The sequence below is a fragment of the Esox lucius genome, chromosome 21 (assembly GCF_011004845.1).
Source record: "Esox lucius isolate fEsoLuc1 chromosome 21, fEsoLuc1.pri, whole genome shotgun sequence".
Taxonomy (NCBI): domain Eukaryota; kingdom Metazoa; phylum Chordata; class Actinopteri; order Esociformes; family Esocidae; genus Esox; species Esox lucius.
The window spans coordinates 14,724,269-14,746,871 of record NC_047589.1 but is presented as its reverse complement, the minus strand read 5'-3'; the positions used below and the strand labels follow the sequence as shown (position 1 = coordinate 14,746,871).

Sequence of the window (22,603 nt, the reverse complement as noted above, 5' to 3'; positions counted from 1 at the left end):
CTGCTCCGTCTCTGTGGAACACAGTTTCCCCTCCATGCCAATGTACTTAGTGTGGTATGCTTATTCACAAAACACTGTGTGAGAGAGGCTGTATTTACAGTACAGTAATACTGCCTGTATTCTAAAGAGACTACAGTAGTCATTTAATGAGGGCTGGATGAAGTAACTGTTTACTGTGTGTCTTGCTCTGGTATTTCTCGGAAGAATGAGACGGATTAACAAAAGCCCTAATAAAGTGTGAGGAATGGGGAGGGAGGGAGATGAATGGTTAGAAAGATGAGTGGTTTCATGTTTGAGCAGCTGGCAGGGGTTGTTCATATTGAAAGAGGGAGTGGGAGAGGGAGAAACTGGACCAGAACGTGACTAACCTAACGATCAATCACTGATCAGCCTGTCAAAAAGACCAGCAGGCTCTCCGTCCGTAAACAAACCTGTCTTTGTGGGTGTTCACACTCCACAGGGCCATCAAGATGTTCGTTTGACCAGCCTAAGGGTCTGTGTAACATGTAAACACTCACCATTGTGTGTGTGTGGGTGTGTGTGTGTTCGTGTGTGTTTGTGTCAAAACCAACGCGTATTTCTGTCAGGGTGTGTGTCATTTTGTGTCAGTGTGTGTGTGTGCTTGATACACACAAGAACAGGCGCATTTGACCAAAGAGCTACCAAAGCAAAACCCTCTACTTGTGTGCGTGAGTGAGTGTACTACACACCCTCCAGTCTCTCAGACCCACATTTTCGAACCTCTCAGAGGTACATACTTTTCTTTTTAAAGCACCCGAACCTTAAAGGTGATGCGGTAAGCCCTGTCTTTCTGTTCCGGCCTCTAAAGTGCTTTTGTGAGAACAGAGGCTCCCATTTACTAGGCGCTGAGCCTGCAGTTTGGCGCTTTAGCATGATGTTGCGGGCGCTAGCTAGCTGTAAAAAGCCTGGTGTGACATTTAGAGGGAGGATGAAATTTTTTTTGTCATTCCTTCCTCTGTCACTCGGTTAGACAACTATTATCTGGGGAAGAGGGAGTGGGGGGCGGGGACAGGGAGGTGAGGAGAGGCGCAGACACAGTAAGTCTTGGATGGGCTAATGGCTCCAGTGGCCCCAGCCTGCTGGCATTTTAACGCCGCCACTATTGCACACGCTTCCGACCAGATTAGCTTCACTGCCAAGCAACACGCTGCTGCTGCTTGGTTAGCGCTCTCCCGTCACGGGCGACACCCCCGGACCACCCGACGGATGCCGGCAGTGTGCTCAGTCGGGCAGGTCAAAGAGGTCACACCATCGCTGCGAGACTTCATTAGCCAGGGTGAGATGTGATGAACTGTATAGTGTTCTCTGGGTCTGTGTGTGTACTGTGTGCGCGTGTGCGTGCGTGGGCGGATTAAAGACATGTTAACGGACTGTGGGTCTGTGGATCGGGACATCATCACTGTCTTCTATCTAAGCGCTGTAATAAAGGATGTTCACATGACTAATAGAGGAGCATAAAGGGCTCCACTGTACTCTCAACTAAAATATATTTATTCATGGATGTGTTGACATTTAAACAACGCTCAACCTCAGTTTGTTGATAAGATTGTACGGAGAGAAGATTACATTTATATTTTAGCAGCAGCTCCACAATATTTGGGGAATGATGGGGCTTACTGTACAATCGAAGAATATATATATATATATATATATATATATATATATATATATATATATATATATATATACTGTATATACAGCTCCGGAAAGAATTAAGAGACCACTGCATCTTTTACTTTCCTTTCCAAAAAAGTTGAAAAGGATAGTTTGGATTGAGGAAGAGAAACTTTCAATTTGCAGTGGTCTTTTAATTTCAACCCTTCTGTTCCTCACTCAAAACCTTTTTTGGAAAGGAAAGAAAAATTTCTTAATTTCCTCCGGAGCTATATATATATATATATATATATATATATATATATATATATATATATATACATAGTGGATATAAAAAGTCTGCATACCCCTGTGAAAATGCCAAGTTTTTGTGATTTCAAAGAATGAGACAAAGATAAATCATGTCAGAACTTTTTCCACTTTTAATATGAACAATTCTATTGAAAAACAAACTGAAATCTTTGAGGGGGGAAAATGAAAAATAAAAACTTTACAATAACCTGATTGCATAAGTGTGCACACCCACTTATAATTGGGGAAAGCATGTGGGAAAATGTGTTATGGTCTGATGAAACCAAGGTTGAACATTTTGGCCATAATTCCAAAAGGTATGTTTGGTGCAAGAACAACACTGCACATCACCCAAAGAACACCATACCACAGTGAAGCATTGTGGTTTGGGGCTGTTTTTCTTCAGCTGGAACCGGGGCCTTAGTCAGGGTGGAGGGAATTATGAACAGTTCCAAATACCAGGCAATTTTGGCACAAAACCTTCAGGTGTCTGTTAGAAAGCTGAAGATATAAAGGAAGTTCACCTTTCAGCACGATAACCACCCAAAGCACACATCCAAATCTACAAAAGCATGGCTTAACCAGAAGAAGATTAACATTTTGAAATGGGCCAGCCAGAGCCCAGACTCAAATGCAATATAACATCTGTGGGGTCATCTGAAGAGGGCTGTACACAGGAGATCTAACAGATTTGGAGCGCTTTTGCAAAGAAGAGTGGGCAAATATTGCCACGTCAAGATGTGCCATGCTAATAGACTCCTTCCCAAAAAGAGTGCTGTAATAAATTCAAAAGGTGCTTCAATAAAGTATTAGTTTAAGGGTGTGCTCACTTATGCAACCAGGTTATTGTGAGTTTTGTATTTTGTATTTTTCCCCCTCAAAGATTTCAGTTTGTTTTTCAATTGAATTGTTCACGTTATAGGTCACATTAAAGATAGAAAAAGTTCCGACATGATTTATCTTTGTCTCATTCTTTTACATCACAAGAACCTGGCGTTGGTTTGTAGACTTTTTATATCCACTGTATATATATATATATATATATTTTATTATTTTATTATTATTATTATTATATATAATATAATAACTATATTACAAGGAGATGATAATGAAGTAGTGTAGAGACCGTATCAGCCATGCGTGTGCTCAGGGGAGCGTGGTAGACCAACGTCAAACCCAACGCTGTTATGGCTTTCTTTTTCTGGGGCAGTGTGTGATGCAAGTCCCAGGTCTCAGCTGGCCAAGAAGGGGCCTGGTGAGTCTTCATCACGTACTAAGTAAACTCAGTGAATAATTAATATCTCCTCCTCTATCTCCATTCCAGGTTTTCCAAGGGAACACCAACCCCACTGATGTTGTCAAGACCATGCTTCCCAAACCAACACTGACTCGCTTTGTCCGGATTCGGCCAGTTGCCTGGGAAACGGGCATCGCGCTGCGCTTCGAGGTGTATGGCTGTAAGATATCAGGTCAGTGGTACCATGGAGATTACTGCGCTTCACACTCAGTCTCTCTCCTTTTGGCAGCCAAACAATTTAGCCATGTTAGTTGACAAGCAAGTCACTGTTGACAATATATTATTTACTCTATTTTACATTTTCTGCCAAATGAGTAAGTCCTCTTTTTTTACACAGCTCGGTTGGGTTGTGTTCACACCTTTCATTTTTCTTGGTTGATACTTTCCTCATTTTACCTCAAACGGTTTACTAACCCACAACGAGAGCCCGGTGAGTGAAGGTTTACTGCGAGGCGAGTGCTGCCTTCTACATTATGAACGAGAGGCGCATGAAGATGATTACGTATTTATGTTACCTGATGTTTGGATGTACCTCATTCAATATGGATGGCATCAACAGAAGGCAGGCAGAGCTCTTGGAGTGGGGGTCCTGGCGAGACGCTTCCACCTCATAGGCACACACACAAACGCCACCATCCCTATTGCTGTGGTCTGCCCCTCTGTCCTTTCCCCAACCCCCATGCTCTGCTCCCCTGCCGGTTCTACACTCGTCTGCAGTACTTCTCATCAGTGTGATGCTGGCACTCTTCCAGCCACTGCAAGGCTTTGATTGTGGCCGGGTTTATATCGTCACTGCCTCTCTGTCAACATGCATTTCTTTTATGGCGGTGTGAAAGGCTTTTTGTGTGTGTGTGTGTGTGTGTGTGTATATTCAACTATGTCTTCGTTCCCTTGCTTTTTTATGTTTATTAGTGTTTGTGCTCGTTAGTGTGTGTGCGAAAGCCTGAGCCTTTAGGTGTGTGCGTGTCTGTGCTTTCAAGTGCTTGTGTTTCTGCATGTGTTTGTGTGTGTGCGTGTGTTTTTTTTGGTGGGGGGAATCTACACGTGTGTATGTGTGGCAGAGCGGCGAGCCATGCGGTACTGGCACACAGCTGGAGAGCGGCGGTGTTTGGGCTCGCTACCAGACCATAGTGCACAGCACACAACCACACACGCGCACACACACACACACACTGCAGACACATCACAGAAATGCAGAGCACCACAGGCTCTGTCTGTGACGTCATCAGCCTGTGGCTGCTGGGCACCACTTCTGACAGCACACAGAGAGAGGGAGAGGGAGAGAGGGAGGGAGAAGGAGGGAGGGGGAGGGAGGGAGGGAGGGAGGGAAGGAGGGAGGGGGAGGGAGGGAGGGAGGGGGAGAGGGAGGGGGGCGGGAGGGAGAGAAAAAGGTAGAGAGGTCTTTGAGGCAGTAGTTTGAGAGGATCTGGTTTACGGCTCTTTTAAAACATCCTCTACTTTGCCGTCCATGTCCAAATACATTCAGAGAGTATCCCAAATTGATTAGAGTGCAGACAGTGTTCGAATGCTTTTCATGAAATAAAGACAAGCAGTGTCTTCAGGCTGTGTCTGACCTTGTCTTTGCCTGTGAGAGATTTGCCCTTCCAGTCAGATATACTGCTACTTTGACATTAACCTCCTCCCGGCTGGCTGTTGGTAAATAAACCCATGTGTGTGTTTAGAACAGCGTCCTCCACCCAAACCCCAGTTTCCCTGCCCAGCCGAACCCCTGCCAGTGGCGTGTCACCGCACACACAAACAGACACACGGTTTCCCTGGGCGTGTCCGGTGTGCGTGCCTCCACAGACCACGTTTAATAAGGCCCAGCCGGGGTGCATTAACAGCTCAGGACCACAACTGATGACCTGTGGTGCTCTGTTCGGCCAGACCGCCAAATCCCCTGGAAACCCCTTCACCAGCGTTCTCCTAACCATCCCCTTCAAAGAGCCGGGGCGCTGTCCACCGTCAGCGACCGGGTGCCTCGTTCTCCATCCGACACGGCGCCAAAAGGAATCACGGTAGATCACACTCCCCGGGCTCTTGGCAGGCAACTAAAGGAAACCCTCAGACGAAGGACGAATCTCCCTGTGAGCGTTTGTTCCTGTTCTGGGGAACTGTGGTGTTCTCTCCGATTTCATTTGGACCCCTCGAGTCTCCTGGGAGTCGCATAGAAGGAACTTGTTTGGGTATCGCTGATTTGAACAGGAACCCGGGTTAGATAAGTGTGACGACAGGATAGAGAGGGCTGAATGAAGCTTTGTTCCTGTTCACTTAGGCTGGCAGTGATACGCCGTCTTTAATACAGACACGGACGTCCCAAGAACGTCTCTTTTATCCCTGGGAGCTGATTGTGAAGATGATATAAGTCACTGCGGACACGCTTTTTTGATGAACTGGAAGGGAAGGGAAGTGACGGCCGGCCATCCAGGAGATGACAACTCTGTGCGTGCGTGTGTGTGTGTGTGCACGTGTTGGGTGGGTCCATTTCTAGAAAATATTTGCAAGCCCTGTGGCACAACACGGTCCGAACGCTGTGGCTTTAACACTACGGCATGCTTTTACGGAAGGTGTTATGGATGTAGGAATGGAAGATGGAGTGGAAGGAGGAATGCACAAGGATAAAACAGAGGGAAAGGTGAACACAGCAACTGTACACATGTATTCCCCCACAGATAATGTCCGGTCGCCTCAGGCCAGTTGAGATGCTGAGTGGGACTAGAACATGTTAATTCATTACTGTAGTGGCCCCCTTGGAACCAACCTGTGTGGTTTTGTCAATGCGTAATTTAGACCAAATCTAGTCAGTGGTGTCCCCTCCCTGATTTCATCACAGGGCACAGCAGAGGGATGTGGGGTGAGGGGTTCGAAAGAGGGATGGAGGCTGCTGGTTAGAGATGAAAGATTTCCCAGAATGCCGGAAAACCATCGCTGCAAAAGAGAGAGAGAGAGAGAGAGAGATGGCACAAGAAAAAATGAGTGTCTATTCATCACTAAAACTCTTATTCCCACTTTTTCCCTGTGAACGAACAGACCTTCTCAGGCTGCCGACACAGATCGTTTATTCATGTATTTACATTCTACCTCTCTTAAATCCCGCTAGCTTAGTGAAAGTCTTCTGATTGTCGTCTCCCCCCCCCCCCCCTCCTCTCTCAGAGTATCCGTGTTCGGGCATGCTGGGCATGGTCTCGGGTCTGATTACAGACGCTCAGATTACCGCTTCGTCCCACACTGACCGGAGCTGGGTCCCAGAAAACGCTCGCCTGCTGACCAGTCGCTCTGGATGGACCCTGCTACCCCAGCCTCAGCCCTTCACCTCAGAGTGGCTTCAGGTGAGCTCGATGAACACGTCGTTATGTGTTGTGTAGCTGCTTAGCGGTCCGGTTCTGCTTCCAAGCCAACCCGTTATGGAACTGCCACACAACGACAGGGATGAAAGCCACCCCGATCCGGGACTAGGCTGCGATACCGGGAAAGATTTCTGAGAATTCTGTACACACTGCTCGTACATACATGGAAATTATTTAGTATGTTGATGTGCTTTCAGGTGGACCTAGGTGAGGAGAAGCTGGTACGCGGTCTCATTATCCAGGGAGGGAAACACAGAGAGAACAAGGTGTTCATGAAGAAGTTCCGGCTGGAGTACAGCAACAACGGATCTGATTGGAAGATGGTTCAGGACGACAACGGCAACAAGCCAAAGGTCAGAGAAGGGACACTTTTTGATTGTTTCTTTGTCTGTTTTGTGATGGGACTTAGCTAATAGGGGTTTAATGGTCTTCATGTATCCGACTGAAAGTCACAGATATGCGGTGTAGTGACCCATTAAGTCAGTTGCCAGAACCCCTGGGTTCTGAGTGTTGAATCATTTACAGAGTCCATTTGGACAGTCTTTTACAGCGCATTGGGAGAATCATCTGTGACACTTCTCTTAGCCCTGCCGCTCTTTTCTCGCGGTATTCTACCGGTGCCGTTCGAGCATTTCACTGGAATGGCTCCCTCGGAAGAGGTGAGAAGAAGCGGGAGGGCTCCGCGAGAGAGCGTGACGCGCCGAAACGACCCCAGATGTGTCTTTCGGCATTGGTTTGCTTTGAGTTTGTCACAGAAGCGCTCGCACAGTACGTCTTTCCAGGATGTCCGGCCCCAGTACAGCCCCCATCCCCAATTATAAGACCCTTGGACGGGACATAAATGTGCTCCAGATGGCCTGATGGTTGATTTATGAAGGAGTGAGAGGCTCGATATTCTCCTGTCCTATCCCTCTTCCGTCTCTCCCCCTCTCCGCACGAAGCATCAAAGACTGGGGGGACGTGTTATTGTGTTAACAGCTATTAATCCACTCCCATCGATCACTTCACTCTCCTTCCCTCTCATGGCCTGTCCTCTACCTCTTGCTCTGTTATTTTTCCCGTCTCCGGAAGACACCTTCAGAGGAGGAGTAGAGCGACAGCATCCATCCGCTCTTTTCTTCCCCAGTCTAACTTCTTTCCGTTCTTCCTGAAGACTGTGACCCTGGTCTTTCTGTTCCCTCTTGAGTAGAGGATGAGCCAAGCGAGACTGTGTCTGTCCTGTTTGACAGAACCTCTGACAGCGTTTCAGATGTCAGCCAGAGAAATCTGGTCAATCTTTTGTTTTCTCTCAGCTCTGATCTTGCCTGGCTTCTTTTTTAAATGAAGGAATAAACCTGCATACAGGCCTTGTGATAGCAGAGAGATATAAGTCAGTGTCATTACATTATTGGCAATATTGTGCTTTCTCTCTCTGCATCTCGCTCTATTTCACTTTGTCACTCTTAAGTACAAGCTAAATGGCGCCAATTACGTTCTCTTTCTCCTTTCTCTGTCTCTCTCCACACAGATTTTTGAGGGCAATCAGAATTACGACACGCCAGAGCTGAGGACCCTGGAGCCCTTACTAACCCGTTACATCAGGGTCTACCCAGAGAGGTCAACCCCTGCTGGGATGGGCCTTCGACTCGAGCTCCTGGGCTGTGAGATCGAAGGTAGGCCTCCGGTTAAATCCTCTTTCGGCCCTGAACACACAACTCGTACACACGTAGGCCCACATTTCTGACCGTGCTTGTGACGACAGCCCTGGAGATGTATGCATGGTTGCATAGTGGTCGGCGTCCTGTGTAGCCAACGACTGACCGACACTCATTGGGCCCCACAATCTCCCTGAGAGGAACAGCTGTCCGGTCTGACACATTACAATGGATTAGACGGAACCCCACCTGCGGAACCTTATCTCTCTCTCAGCTCTATCCCTCCGCTCTGTCTGTTCCTCTGTCTTCTTCTCCACCACTCCTCTCTTCTTTATCTTTCTCCCTTAACTTCTCTCTCCCTCTTTCTCCTCCAGCCTCCTATCTCACTGCCACCCCTGCTCTCTGCGAGAGCTCATTTAGACAAGAAGCGGCTCAGCTATGAGAACATGCTCTGCCGGGCCAGGCCTAAGTGGATTTACATATTGGATTTCAGGGAGGCTGTAGCGAGCACAGCCCTGTGTAAGCCTGGGACTCCCACCGGGGGCTTTAGAAGGATGATAATGCTTGTTTTCACTGTTAATGCCAACACACAGTTGAACACAGACACACTCAAACGTGCACACACACACATACACACAAACGCACACAGACAGGTGCTTACACCAGCTAGGAGAGAGTGAGTGTTGAGTGGTAAGTTAAGCCAATGGAGTAAAGCCTAATCGTTCTCCCTGGAAGTCTTTAGCGAAAACACTAACCCTGACACTAACCCTTCCACCCTGCGTCTGACAGACGTTGCTCACACCCATCTATTTTCTTGAGCAGAGGGCACGGGGGAACTCTAGATTATACACGCCCTAGTTGTTCTCCATCTCCCTCTCTCCTCCCCCACCTCCCCCCCTCGGTCCAGGGGAAGCCCGTCATTACTCTGCCAGGGTAAACACATCTAGGCTGTATGTCACTGCCGGGACTGGCATCCAACCAGGCCAAAGGGCCTTAATGATAGGCTAGGATGGGGCCCATCGCGGATCCCGTGGCCCATCGCCTCTCTACAACAGAACCCAGAAACCCAAAGCTGGCCTGGGTTCCAAATGGCCCCCTATTCCCTATCTAGTTTGCCTGATCGTAAGTGATAGGGAACGGCGCGGAGCATTTGGGCCTCGGCGTCCTCTAAGCATCATCATCCAACACATCTATTTATACCAGACGCTCAACTGCATCCTCATAAAAGGGGGGCTGTTGATCCCCACTCGGTCGGAATCTGGTTTTCGTGATCCCGGGCACGGTCTGCCTTGGAATTGTTTTTGTATACGTTTGCGTGCGTGCGTGCGTGTATGTGTGGGTGGTGTATGCGCGCGTGTGTGTCACTGCTAAACCTACAAAGGAGCAGCTGAATATCGTTTTAACGTGTCCTCCCTCCCTCTGTTTCTCTCCTTCCCTCTGTCCATCCTGGGCAGCTCCCACCCTCCCCCCCACCACGCCGCCTCCTCCCACCACTCCTTCAGACGAGTGTGACGATGACCAGGCCAGCTGCCACAGTGGAACAGGTGATGACTACGATGTGACAGGTGCTGACATCACTCTCATGAGACTGCTACCTTCCCCAAATCCTCCAACCCTACATCGGGCTTTCTACTAACCCTGACACACACACACACACACACACCTAATCAATTACATCTGCTGCCTCATCCTCCTCCAATACCCTTTCCCCACTCCAAGCCCCCCTTTAAAGGCCCTGATGAGAAACCGTGTCTCTCATGCACCTGAGACCTTGTCTACCTGAGACCCTGTTTAACAACCCCACCCCCTCTTCTTCCCCTTAACTACTCACCTGATTTGGCTGCTCTCCTGAACCTGTCTTCCTCTCCCCTACACTTGTCTGCCTCTCCCATTTACCTGTCTGCCTCTCCCATTTACCTGTCTGCCTCTCCCATTTCCCTCTCAGCCTTTCAGCCCTCTCCTTCTAGCCTGGCCTCTCTCTAGCCTGTCCTCCTTCTAGCCTGGCCTCTCTCAAGCCTGGCCTCCTTCTAGCCTGGCCTCTTTCTAGTCTGGTCTCTCTCTAGCCTTTCCTCCTTCTAGCCTGGCCTCCCTCTAGCCTGGCCTCTCTCTAGCCTGGCCTCTCTCTAGCCTGTCCTCCTTCTAGCCTGGCCTCCTTCTAGCCTGGCCTCTCTCTAAACTGTCCTCTCTCTAGCCTGTCCTCCTTCTAGCCTGGCCTCTCTCTAGCCTGGCCTCTCTCTAGCCTGTCCTCCTTCTAGCCTGGCCTCCTTCTAGTCTGGCCTCCCTCTAGCCTGGCCTCCTTCTAGCCTGGCCTCCTTCTAGCCTGGCCTCCTTCTAGTCTGGCCTCCCTCTAGCCTGGCCTCTCTCTAGCCTGGCCTCTCTCTAGCCTGGCCTCTCTCTAGCCTGGCCTTCCTCAAGCCTGGCCTCCTTCTAGTCTGGCCTCCTTCTAGCCTGGCCTCCCTCAAGTCTGGCCTCTCTCCCCACCAACCTGATAATAACCGGCCCCACCCCCACTGACTTCTACCTTGCTATACCCGCACCTCGCGGATGCATCCCAAATTGCTCCCAGTTCCCTGCATATGGCTCTGGTCAAATGGAGTGTATATAGAAACTAGGGTTCCATTTGTGATGTGGACATACAGTAGTGATCCCATGGCTACTCCACCCTCCTGACCCTATTTCGAACAGCAGTCTCCAGTGATCAGTGATGTGTGCTGCGCTCAGTCACTCTGGTTCTCTGTGTCATGCAGTAGTAGGGTTAAAAAAAAGAGAAGGAGCAACAGAAAGAGGGGTCCGCCCGTTTGGTATCAGAAGACACTAATGTGATTTGCCCCTTTCCCTGTACACAAGGCTTCTTTTTAAGTGTTTAAGGATTTCAAGTGTTTGTGTAAGCACGAGGGAAGCTAGACTAACAGAGCTATTTTGTGTTGACAGAGGGATATTAACTGTGCTATGCTGTTATATGTTACAGCGTGGCTAATTGTGTTAAATTGTCATGTGTTACAACTAGGTTACTGGGCTACGCTATTATGTGTTATGGCTAGACTAACTGTCCGACCCTGTCATGTATTAAGGCAAGGCGACCTGTCCTATGTTGTTGTGTGTTACAGCTAGGTTTTGATATGCTGTTATAAAAAAAAAACCGTTTTTACATTTCGGTGTGACTGTGCTATGGTTCTATTTTTCTGTTTTACTTTGAAGCTAACAGCTATAACATGCTATATGCTAACACCGTGCTGTTGTTCTGACAGGTGGGACAACAGGGCCAGAGGCCACAGCAAAGGTGGCAGACATCATCCCAGGTAAAAAGGGCCCACTGTATGGTTTACGGTCACAAGACAAGAATGTGTGTTGGGGATGTTCAATTCATCTGTGTGAGGTTAATTTGTGTGTGGGCGGATATTGCTTTTATCCTTTTTTCTTCTGTAGACTACTGAAGAAAAATGTGTTTTCTAGCATTTGTCAGATGTGAACTGTGGGCCTGCTCATCTTACAGAGAGCTTGTCCCTACTTCAATCCTGTCTAGAATGGAAAAACCAAAGCCCTCTTAATTGGGAAAGGGATTTCTTCAGAAAAATGTGGCTGGATGCCTGAAATGCGGTTCCACATGGGAATTCCATCCTTTGTGTTTAATGGGTAAATATATTCTGGTGCCTGCAGAAACTAGTTAAAACCCAGAGATTATTAAAGGGAATATTGGCTCAGTTTTTTTGGAGAGCTGAAGCATTAGGGCTTGCACAGATACAGACAGCCTTTATAAGGCAAGGCTGACATCTTAAACATGTCTCCCATGTGTTGCTTCTTTGCAATCCACTTTCTGCATCACGCACATTCTGCCTCCCAAGAGCTCTGCGTGCGCGGGTGTGCGCGGGAGTTTGTATTTACAGTGGATTTAAAAAGTCTCCACAAAGTGCCATGCTAATAAACTCCTAACCAAAAAGACTGAGTGCAACCAGGTTATTGTAAGGTTTTAATTTTTCCCCCTCGAAGATATCAGTTGGTTTTTCAATTGAATTGTTCACATTATAGGTCACATTAAAGGTGGAAACTTTTCTGACATGATTAATCTTTGTCTCATTCTTTTACATCACAAACACCTGGCATTTGAACAGGGGTGTGTAGACTTTTTATATCCATGTCTTTATGTCAGTCATTGTAAACCTTTTATGAGTCTATATCACGTTCACCGGCCATGTTTATTAAAATAATTTATTCAAACCCCCCCCCCTCGCTCTCTCTCCCTCTATTTCTTTCCCTCTATCTTTCTTGCTCTCTCTCTCTCTCTATTTCTTTCCCGCTATCTTTCTTGCTGTCTCTCTCTCGCCTCCTTTCCATGTCTTTTTTACACTCAAGCTTCTTAGTCATGTTTGAGTTTCACAGTTCTTCACTGCCCTCTAGTGGTTAATCTAATTGAACCATCTCCACTACTAGTCTAGTGGTCCCTCAATTGATCTACCTGAAATATATGTGTAATACACATATAAAACAAATGGAAAGCTGTAACTTGAATGGCGACTCCTTTTCCATTCTTTGTATTTCATTGTTTTATTTCCTAAACAAAAGAGGTTACATAAGTGAATTATGGTTCAGAAAGCAGCCCAGGTTGTCCCAAAAAAAATAGATTCAACGACCTCCGTCTAAAGGACCGGAACAGATTTTTCACTGTGTCTGTGCGTGTGTGAGTATGTATATATATATATATATGACCTATGATCTGTCTTCTTGCTCCCCAGCATTCTTGTGGTTTGCGTGTGACTTTGGCTGGGCCAACAACCCCTCATTCTGCAACTGGAGCTCGGAGGATAGTGGGTTCAGATGGCAGATCCAGTCCAGCGGTACACCCACCCTGAACACGGGCCCTAACATGGACCACACAGGTACTGACAACTACAGGATATCAGTCATTTGTGTCCAGTGTACAGTATGCACATAATTCATCCCGCCGTCCCGGTTGTTTGCCAAGTCATGTCACAGCCTGTCACATTGGCCCAATTCGCGTCGCCTTGGCATGGGAGGGACGTCAACCTAACCATCATTCCCCCTTGTCGTGTTCTATCAAGGGGGGTCCGGCAACTTCATCTATACCCTAGCGACGGGCACCCAGGAAACCGAAGTGGCGAGGTTGGTCAGTCCGATGGTGACGGGCAATCAGTCGTACCTGTGTGTGTCATTTTGGTACCACATGTTCGGCTCGCGTATCGGAACACTCAATGTCAAGCAGAGGAAGGAAACCGTGGAAGGACAGGCAGACTTTCTGCTGTGGACCGTCAGTGGTCACCAGGGAAACCGCTGGAGGGAGGGTCGAGTGCTGGTGCCCCACTCTAGCGAACCCTATCAGGTACTGGGAGACATTCACTAACCTATCAGGTTCAGGGAGACAGCCACTAACCTATCAGGTACAGGGAGACAGCCACTAACCTATCAGGTACAGGGAGACAGCCACTAACCTATCAGGTGCAGGGAGACAGCCACTAACCTATCAGGTGCAGGGAGACAGCCACTAACCTATCAGGTGCAGGGAGACAGCCACTAACCTATCAGGTACTGGGAGACAGTCACTAATCTATCAGGTACAGGGAGACAGTCACTAACCTATCAGGTACAGGGAGACAGTCACTAACCTATCAGGTACAGGGAGACAGTCACTAACCTATCAGGTACAGGGAGACAGTCACTAACCTATCAGGTACAGGGAGACAGTCACTAACCTATCAGGTACAGGGAGACAGTCACTAACCTATCAGGTGCAGGGAGACAGTCACTAACCTATCAGGTACAGGGAGACAGTCACTAACCTATCAGGTACAGGGAGACAGCCACTAACCTATCAGTATAGGGAGACAGTCATTAACCTATCAGGTACAGAGAGTCAATAACTTATCAGGTAAAAAAGAAAGTCCTTAACCTATAGGCTTGGAAAGTTCAGACTTTGTTCTGTTTGCACAGTTTTGCGATTATCTGGATAATAAATAGTTAGGTTATGTGTTGCTACTTGGTTGTTAGAAGATTGTTCTTTCTTAGGTGGTGATTGAAGGGTTGGTGGAGAGCAAAAGTTGGGGTGACATCGCCGTGGACGACATCAAGATCCTGGAAAATGTCAACATGGCGGACTGCAAGGGTGAGGGTTCCCTCCAAACAGGTTGGGATATTAGTGGAGAGCAGCCTGTAAACGCTAAACATTTAATGTCCAGGACTGGGCTTTGTTGTTTGTCTGGGAAACCACTTCTCTATGTCAGGTTCAATGTAAATAGTGAGAAAAAGGACTTTTGTAACTGGCATTTTCTTTTTAACCAGATCCTGACGTTCCCGCAGAGCCCATTCTGCCTGAAGACCGATTTAATGAAATAAGTATGTCATATTTACACATTACACATTGTGTAGAAATAAAAAAATAACCTACTCATGATTTGTTACAGCAAGTATTGAAAACAGAATAACAAACATTGTCCAGACAGCAATCTACAAAGCCTCTGTTCTATAATGCTCATCTAAGTGGCGTGGATCACATTCATATGCTAACCCTCTCTCTTTCTGTCCCTCCCTTTATATCTCTCTATCTGTCATAGTTGTGGACATCACAGGCTTCCCGGAGCTTGTGGAGAACAATGACATCCTCAACGGTGTCAGTGGCGGTGCAGGCAACATGCTGAAGACGCTGGACCCCATCCTCATCACCATCATTGCTATGAGCGCCCTAGGGGTCTTCCTCGGGGCCATCTGCGGGGTCGTCCTCTACTGCGCCTGCTCGCACGGACACATGTCCGACAGGAACTTATCCGCTCTGGAGAATTATAACTTTGAGCTGGTGGACGGAGTCAAGCTAAAGAAGGACAAGCTCAACTCACAGAACTCGTACACAGAGGCATGAGCAGGAAGATGGAAGGGACACGTGTGTCTGTGCGTTCGTGCGTGTGTGAGTTAGGGAGTGACTGGGGAGTGCGGCGTGCTGTGAGCATGCACAAGACTCTAGGCATAGCAGAGACTCTGTGTGGCCGGGGCTAAAGGGACTGCCAAAGGCCTCTCATTGGAGGTGGCACAGGTTCAGGAACCAATGGGAGGTTCTGACTGATTCTTTGCTTTTCTCAGGAGCTGCAGTAACGGGAACCTACCAGTAGGGGACACTGTGTACAAAATTAAATACAGGAAAAAAAAGATGTACAGATGATTAGATCGTTATTTTAATTTTTCTATTTGATTTTCATTCATTTTTACAATCGGATGCTGGTTTTGAGACCAATTTAATGATCATAATGTTAAAAGTATTTATCATTTTCTGGGAGGAGCAAAAACTGTGTTGTTATAATAATTATTTCAAATCAGATTTCTTGTTTTCTTTTGTTGAAGTAGAAGTATCAAAACCCCAAATGAACCATAAGTGACAATGTTGTTGCCCCTGTCCACAGGTGGGAGCCAGAGGTTGATGATAAAAGGTTGTGCCACTTGGCAGTAGATGGTTCTGACAGTGCCTTTAATGCATTATTGTTGGCCTCCTCTTATGATTTTAGGGTTTTTTCATCTCATTTGTTCTGACAACATTGTGAAAACTGAAGCAGGGGCTTTAAATTAGCGATTAATCAAGTCTGCGAAACAGGATCCAATTCAATCTCACCATGGCGCTTTTCTCTCTGTCCCAGACCCACATAATATTGTACATACGTTTTAATATATTTTAATGCCGTTTTTTAAGAAAGTAAAAGGTTAAAAAAAAAAAAAAAGCTGCAGTATCCCTTTTTTCAATGGGTTGTGTGTTGTAAATACAATTGTCTGACTGTTGTCGTGAAGGGTGAAGTGTTTTGGTTTTATTGTTTTCTTTCGTTGCTCTCTAGAAAAGAGTGCAGGCTCTGTGTGCTGTGTGAAGACTGTTGTTATGGCAACATGCACATTCAAAGAAGACATGTTCTTGTCCTACATTTTTCTAGATGCAATCCACTTCATGGCGCCGGGATGAGGACAAAGAGGAATTTGCCATAAACAACACCTATAAGAAAAAGAAAAGTTGTGTTCATGTTATTATACATTATATTCAAACTTTTTGCCAGCCACACACTCTATCCTCCCGTCCTCACAGGGTCCGTCATTTGTTCGCATATTAACAGCTGCAGCGGAGAGTCGTGAAGTGTCTACCAGCATACCAAAAAACAACCGTTGCTTTGATATTAGCTACAGGAGGTCAAATCGTGTCTGTTTCCCTCCAGCTCCAGGTGTCTGTGGATCGATTGTCTTACAAAACGACGATTTAGCAATTGTATGTCTGTAACGCCAGCTGTTCTGAGGTGGGATGGAGTTTCAGCTGGGGTGTATATATGGTGCTAATCTACACCACTGCGGGCTAGACACTCATAATCGGAACTATAGCACGGTTCATGTACTGTCATTTACTGTAGACTGCTTTGGCCTAGTCGTGTCATGACGTTTACGCGTAGAGTGTAGCAGCCATACGTTGTGATGTCAGGGGCTGATGTCATTAGGAAGAGACACTGGTACATAGCTAAGGAGCTGAGTGATGTCACCGAGCATGGCAAATCAGGTCACTTGCCCTGTTGTCAATTTACCAAAGGATGATTGGATACCTCTTCTATTGGGGGAGGGGTTTATCAGCACACTACTACTACTACTACAACTACTACTGCAGCATTTCAACCATAATCGCAACCACATTTTTGAAAAACTTTCACAGTAAAAAGTCCTCATTGCACTGGCTGGACTCAAAGTCAAATGGGACAGGTTGTTGACCTGTAGATACGCAATGTCCTACAGTACATTTTTCTACTTTTTTTCCCCTAGCGGAATATACATATCTTACTTCAATGTGAACTCTTTGAAATCTCTTGACGCTCCTGGAGTTCAAATCTACCAATGGATTTCTCCATCCTGAAAGTTTTAGGATGGAGAAGCAGATCTTTAGTAAGGACTCACAGGATCAAAGGAGGACTTGACCATTGGAACGGCCCAGTGGTTTTTCTACACCACAACAATCACCTTATCTGAACAGGGGGACATTTGCTACATCTGTGTGCTATGTCGTGTGCTGTGGTGAACACATTCTCAGCTTGGCTTTTGTTCATTTCAGGTTTGATGTCCCACTTTGCAATGCTTACTGTTTTGTGAATTCAGCTTGGAGGGCAGTAGCCTGTCTGGTAACTAGAGAAAAAGGATACTGTAGCGTGGAAGCTAAAAAGATACAATGTTGCACTGATAAATATATTTAAGAAGTTTATGTGTTTATAGCATTCATTTGTAAGGAAAACCTCAAACAAAAAAACAGTGTTCTTTTTATTTCTTCTTTATATAGTTTCAGATTATGCGATATAATTCTGAAATGTACAAATTATTGAAAAATGTATAAAAACTTCCTATAGTAATGTCCCCATTTACCTGGATTATTATCGCTTCGTTTTGTACTGTCATTCAAATTTTGTGCAGATTTTTTTTATATAAAAAAAATACTTTTATTTTCAATACTGCTTCTGTATTTTGCTGTAGTAGAAGAAGATGAATAAACAGCAAAGCCTTAAAAAATAAACAGAATGTACTGAATGTATTGTTAGGGTCGTCGTTAAAAGAACTGTTCTCAAGTTCACATGCTGGTGTTTTGGTAGTGTTGTCATCAGGAACATATGAGGAGATGGAGGTAAACTTCAAAGGGTATTCGTGGGGGCTACAGTGTTAGATTCTTTGCCCTTTTGATCAGTGAACAAAATCCTAAAGTGGGGAAGTCAGGGGAGATTTCTTTATTTTCATGAGTCCATGATGTTGATTTTTTTATAGGTCTTACATGTTCTCCATTAATTACTAAGTTAACACAGTCTTTTATTCCAGAACTCATAGGGGGTGATCAGTGATCATAGCCAATAATTACAGTACAGTCTATTATCCACCAATAAGAAATGTTAATCCTACATAATACCCTGGTATGGTATGTTCCAACCTCCCGTATGGTCATTGGGTCTATTCATAGAGTCCATGACTGTCACATGGACAGTTACTAGCTGGAGGTGTGGACAGGGTGTATAGAAATGACGAGTGGACAGGGTGTTTGGACAGGATGTGTGGACAGGGTGTATAGGTGTGTGGACAGGATGTGTGGACAGGATGTGTGGGCAGGGTGTGTGGACAGGGTGTATAGGTGTGTGGACAGGATGTGTGGACAGGGTGTATAGACATGACATGTGGACAGGGTGTTTAGACAGGATGTGTGGACAGGGTGTGTGGACAGGATGTGTGTACAGGGTGTTTAGGTGTGTGGACAGGATGTGTGGACAGGGTGTATAGACAGGATGTGTGGACAGGGTGTATAGGTGTGTGGACAGGATGTGTGGACAGGGTGTGTGGACAGGGTGTGTGGACATGATGTGTGGACAGGGTGTATGGCCTGGATTTATGGACAGGATGTGTGGACAGGGTGTATAGACAGGATGTGTGGACAGGATGTGTGGAGAGGGTGTTTAGACAGGATGTGTGGACAGGGTGTATAGGTGTGTGGACAGGATGTGTGGACAGGGTGTGTGGACAGGGTGTGTGTACAGGGTGTGTGGACAGGGTGTATAGGCGTGTGGATTACAGTACAGTCTATTATCCACCAATAAGAAATGTTAATCCTACATAATACCCTGGTATGGTATGTTCCAACCTCCCGTATGGTCATTGGGTCTATTCATAGAGTCCATGACTGTCACATGGACAGTTACTAGCTGGAGGTGTGGACAGGGTGTATAGAAATGACGAGTGGACAGGGTGTTTGGACAGGATGTGTGGACAGGGTGTATAGGTGTGTGGACAGGATGTGTGGACAGGATGTGTGGGCAGGGTGTGTGGACAGGGTGTATAGGTGTGTGGACAGGATGTGTGGACAGGGTGTTTAGACAGGATGTGTGGACAGGGTGTTTAGACAGGATGTGTGGACATGATGTGTGGACAGGGTGTTTAGACAGGATGTGTGGACAGGGTGTTTAGACAGGATGTGTGGACAGGGTGTGTGGACAGGATGTGTGTACAGGGTGTTTAGGTGTGTGGACAGGGTGTATAGACAGGATGTGTGGACAGGGTGTATAGGTGTGTGGACAGGATGTGTGGACAGGGTGTATGGCCTGGATTTATGGACAGGATATGTGGACAGGGTGTATAGACAGGATGTGTGGACAGGATGTGTGGAGAGGGTGTTTAGACAGGATGTGTGGACAGGGTGTTTAGGTGTGTGGACAGGATGTGTGGAGAGGGTGTTTAGACAGGATGTGTGGACAGGGTGTTTAGGTGTGTGGACAGGATGTGTGGAGAGAGTGTTTAGACAGGATGTGTGGACAGGGTGTATAGGTGTGTGGACAGGATGTGTGGACAGGGTGTGTGGACAGGGTGTGTGGACAGGGTGTATAGGCGTGTGGACAGGGTGTATGGACAGGATGTGTGGACACGATGTATGGCCTGGATTTATGGACAGGATGTGTGGACAGGATGTATGGCCTGGATTTATTAACTGAATTTGTGGACAGGGTGTATGGCCTGGATTTATGGACAGGATGTGTGGACAGGATGTATGGGGTCCATCAGTAATGGGCATCACATGTCCTACCTATTGTCCTTTGTTCAGTTGTCAGTCAGCACTTCCATGCATTATGTTAAGCTTTTCATGCCCATGATCTCACAAGGAGCATATGAGGATATGGAGGGACCTTGATAGGGGTTTTCCCGGTTAACATCTAAAAGTGGAAGAGGTGATATATACGGCTATATATACAGCTCTATATATACAGCTCTATATATACAGTTTATAAAAGTTGAAAAGGAAAAGTTTTGAGTAAGGAACAGAAGCGTTCAATTTGTGGTGTTCTCTTAATTTTAACTCTTCTGTTCCTCACTCAAAACCTTCCTTTTTGACTCTTTTGGAAAGGAAAGAAAACGTGCCGCAGTCTCTTCATTTTTTCCAGAGCTGTATTTAATTGTATGTTAGATAATCTGCTATCAGAAGCTCCTTGTTCCCAGTGGAACATTTCCATTGATTGACCCTTCAAGCCAAAATTACAAGTGGAAAACCCTGAGAAATGTGGAGGACATCACAAGGTGCAGGATTTCGTAAAGGGTGGAAAACTGGTTAATGAAAAGATATCTGTAAGGGACCAATGGACTCAAAAGGCTGAGTGAGAATTGGAGTGAGGAGAAAGTAGCAAAGAGTTTCCTGCGGTCAGAGTTGTGGGATTGGATAGCTAACCTAAGGATCACAAGACTAGTTCTAAAGAATAGCCCCTCTTATCAACTAGGGACACATATTCCAATCTATGCATCCTGGCACAATATCATAAGACAGAGTGATCTACTCATGGGTCAAGATAGGGTGATTAAGGCACCTTAGGTCCTCTATTCAGACCAGAGATAAACATTTGTAACATGTATACGTTCCAATAAAAGCACATGACCAGACACCCAGGGCATAGGCTAGGAAGGAAATTGACTACATATTTTTAAATGGCTATACTAAATAATGATGAGTCATTTATTATGTGAATAAGTAGAATTGCCACTTTTCAGTTCCTTCAGTGTTCAGTGGGCATTAGGAAGACTTGTTCTCTTCCGTTTTGGTTTCCCCCCAAAGAGGAAGAAGTGCATGCATTGAAGCATTGTGGATAGGGAAAAAAAAGAGAAAGTCAGGAAAGAATAACTTACCACGCATAACGATTATGAGCAAATCGTGTCTCTGCATATGTTTTAATAACAGACCACGGACCACCCTATAAAAAAAAAACTGGTGATCCTACATGTAAAATGTGCCAATAATGCAGAAAACTTTATAGTCAAATGGTCATGACTAGGGCTGTAAATCTGCCAGGAACCTTATACATTCACAGAACTTAGGTAATGATATGATACGATTATCACAATTTTCATGATTCTGTATTTAGAGTGATTCAATATTGAGATTGCAATTCAATGTTTCCAAATTGGTGACCTTGTAAGACAAGAGAGAGCCAGAAGAGCGTTTTTGATGATTTGTTGAAGTAAAAGTGCTGAAAGCATTGTTCTTTAAGACACCCATTAGGCAGGTTGGACAACTACAAGCTTGTTGTTGTTGTTGTTGGTCGGAGGAGTGTGAAAGCACATTGCTCCTGGCTGACTTTCTGTTTTAGCGAGCAGTATGGAAAGAAAAAGAATGGCTTGGCCATTACATCTGAGAGACGCATGTCCTTTCAGCTTCGCTGGGAGTTGCTGAAAGAAAACAAGGTTGCAATATTACAAATTTGTGTTGCAAAGAATCATGAAGACACAAGCACATAAGTGTCATTGCAAGTGATAATTTCTAACATATATTTATACTGCTTTTATTGCCTCTACAGGCCGTGTCCAAAATAGAACAACTTCGTAACACTTCACTTTACCAGGGTTAGAAACTTTACATTTATGTCCTGAATTGCATATTATTCCCTCATTAAAGAAATTAGGATTTGATCTTGGAGGATTCTTTATGCCATAGAAAATCAGAGAAGGTATTTAGCAGATTTATGTCATACTCTAGTCAAAACACAAGAGGGCACTAAAAACTCAATACAGCTCTTGTATGTAGAAAGGAGCCTGTATGCAGCTCCTCTGGACGGTTTGTATCCACACAAGAACACTAACGGAACTTGTAGGCCAAAAAATATATGGTGTCTCACTACACTATTGGAAACAAAAGATTAATGTTCAACAAATGTACTTACTGTCTAAACTAATAGGTCTGAATGCCAATTCTACAGCATGCAGCTCCTGCAGAAACCCTTACAATAAACTCACAAACAACTGTATTTTGAATAGCATTCAAATTATATTTAAATAAGAGGCATTAGAAGCATAGTTACTCACAACGTGATAATGGTGGCGTTGGTGGAACATATATACAGGATACGTTGCTTAGAAGGTGCAATGAATAGGTATCAGCTATCGAGTGAGGCGTAGCGAGTGTAAATTTTTAGGGTCTTTTGCAATTACATCCAGGCAGCAGAGAATTGAAAGCAAAGACAGCCAAAAGAAGTTCATCCTTTTGGAGTAAGAAATATGAGGTATCTACAAGGGCACAGCTTTCTGTTGGGTATGCAGATATTAAGGAGTGAGCTGAGTTGAAATGGGGACTTGGTTTGCTGTAAAACAAGAAACCAATTCCAATTAGATTTTTGACTGGAGGTGGTGGATGTAGTAGGTTCCAATTGAAGAGCATGTATTTTATTTCACTGGAATTGACCGTGGAGGTTCCTAACAGGAATGTTTTGCCATGTACTTGGTTTAAAAATGATATTGTTCATCTTTTCAAATTTCAGCAAATTATATTAAGTGGATAATTTACAACAAAGAGCTAGATGGACCTCAATAAAGATCTCAGAGTGTTTGGTGATATTGTAATGGAGTCTGTTTTGGGGTCTCTGTTCCCTTCCTCTCTGTCT

At 45.6% G+C, this 22,603-nt stretch overlaps 1 protein-coding gene across 6 annotated transcripts in view; it reads left to right on the top strand.

Annotated features, from left to right (window-relative positions):
* nrp1a (neuropilin 1a) overlaps positions 1–17,626 on the top strand; it is a 64,883-nt gene extending 47,257 nt beyond the window's left edge. For 2 of the 6 annotated variants that reach the window (XM_013139578.4, XM_034289383.1), the window contains 11 exons: positions 3,251–3,395; positions 6,377–6,552; positions 6,768–6,923; positions 8,078–8,222; positions 9,659–9,769; positions 11,453–11,503; positions 12,935–13,078; positions 13,262–13,539; positions 14,223–14,319; positions 14,496–14,549; positions 14,768–17,626. In XM_013139578.4, coding sequence (XP_012995032.1) covers positions 3,251–3,395; positions 6,377–6,552; positions 6,768–6,923; positions 8,078–8,222; positions 9,659–9,769; positions 11,453–11,503; positions 12,935–13,078; positions 13,262–13,539; positions 14,223–14,319; positions 14,496–14,549; positions 14,768–15,069 — 1,659 coding nt within the window. In that variant the 3' untranslated portion in view covers positions 15,070–17,626. The remainder of the gene's footprint in view (positions 1–3,250; positions 3,396–6,376; positions 6,553–6,767; positions 6,924–8,077; positions 8,223–9,658; positions 9,770–11,452; positions 11,504–12,934; positions 13,079–13,261; positions 13,540–14,222; positions 14,320–14,495; positions 14,550–14,767) is intronic. The other 4 variants (XM_020041916.3, XM_010885623.5, XM_020041917.3 and 1 more) reach the window with 4 other exon arrangements.
* Positions 17,627–22,603: the final 4,977 nt, after the last annotated feature.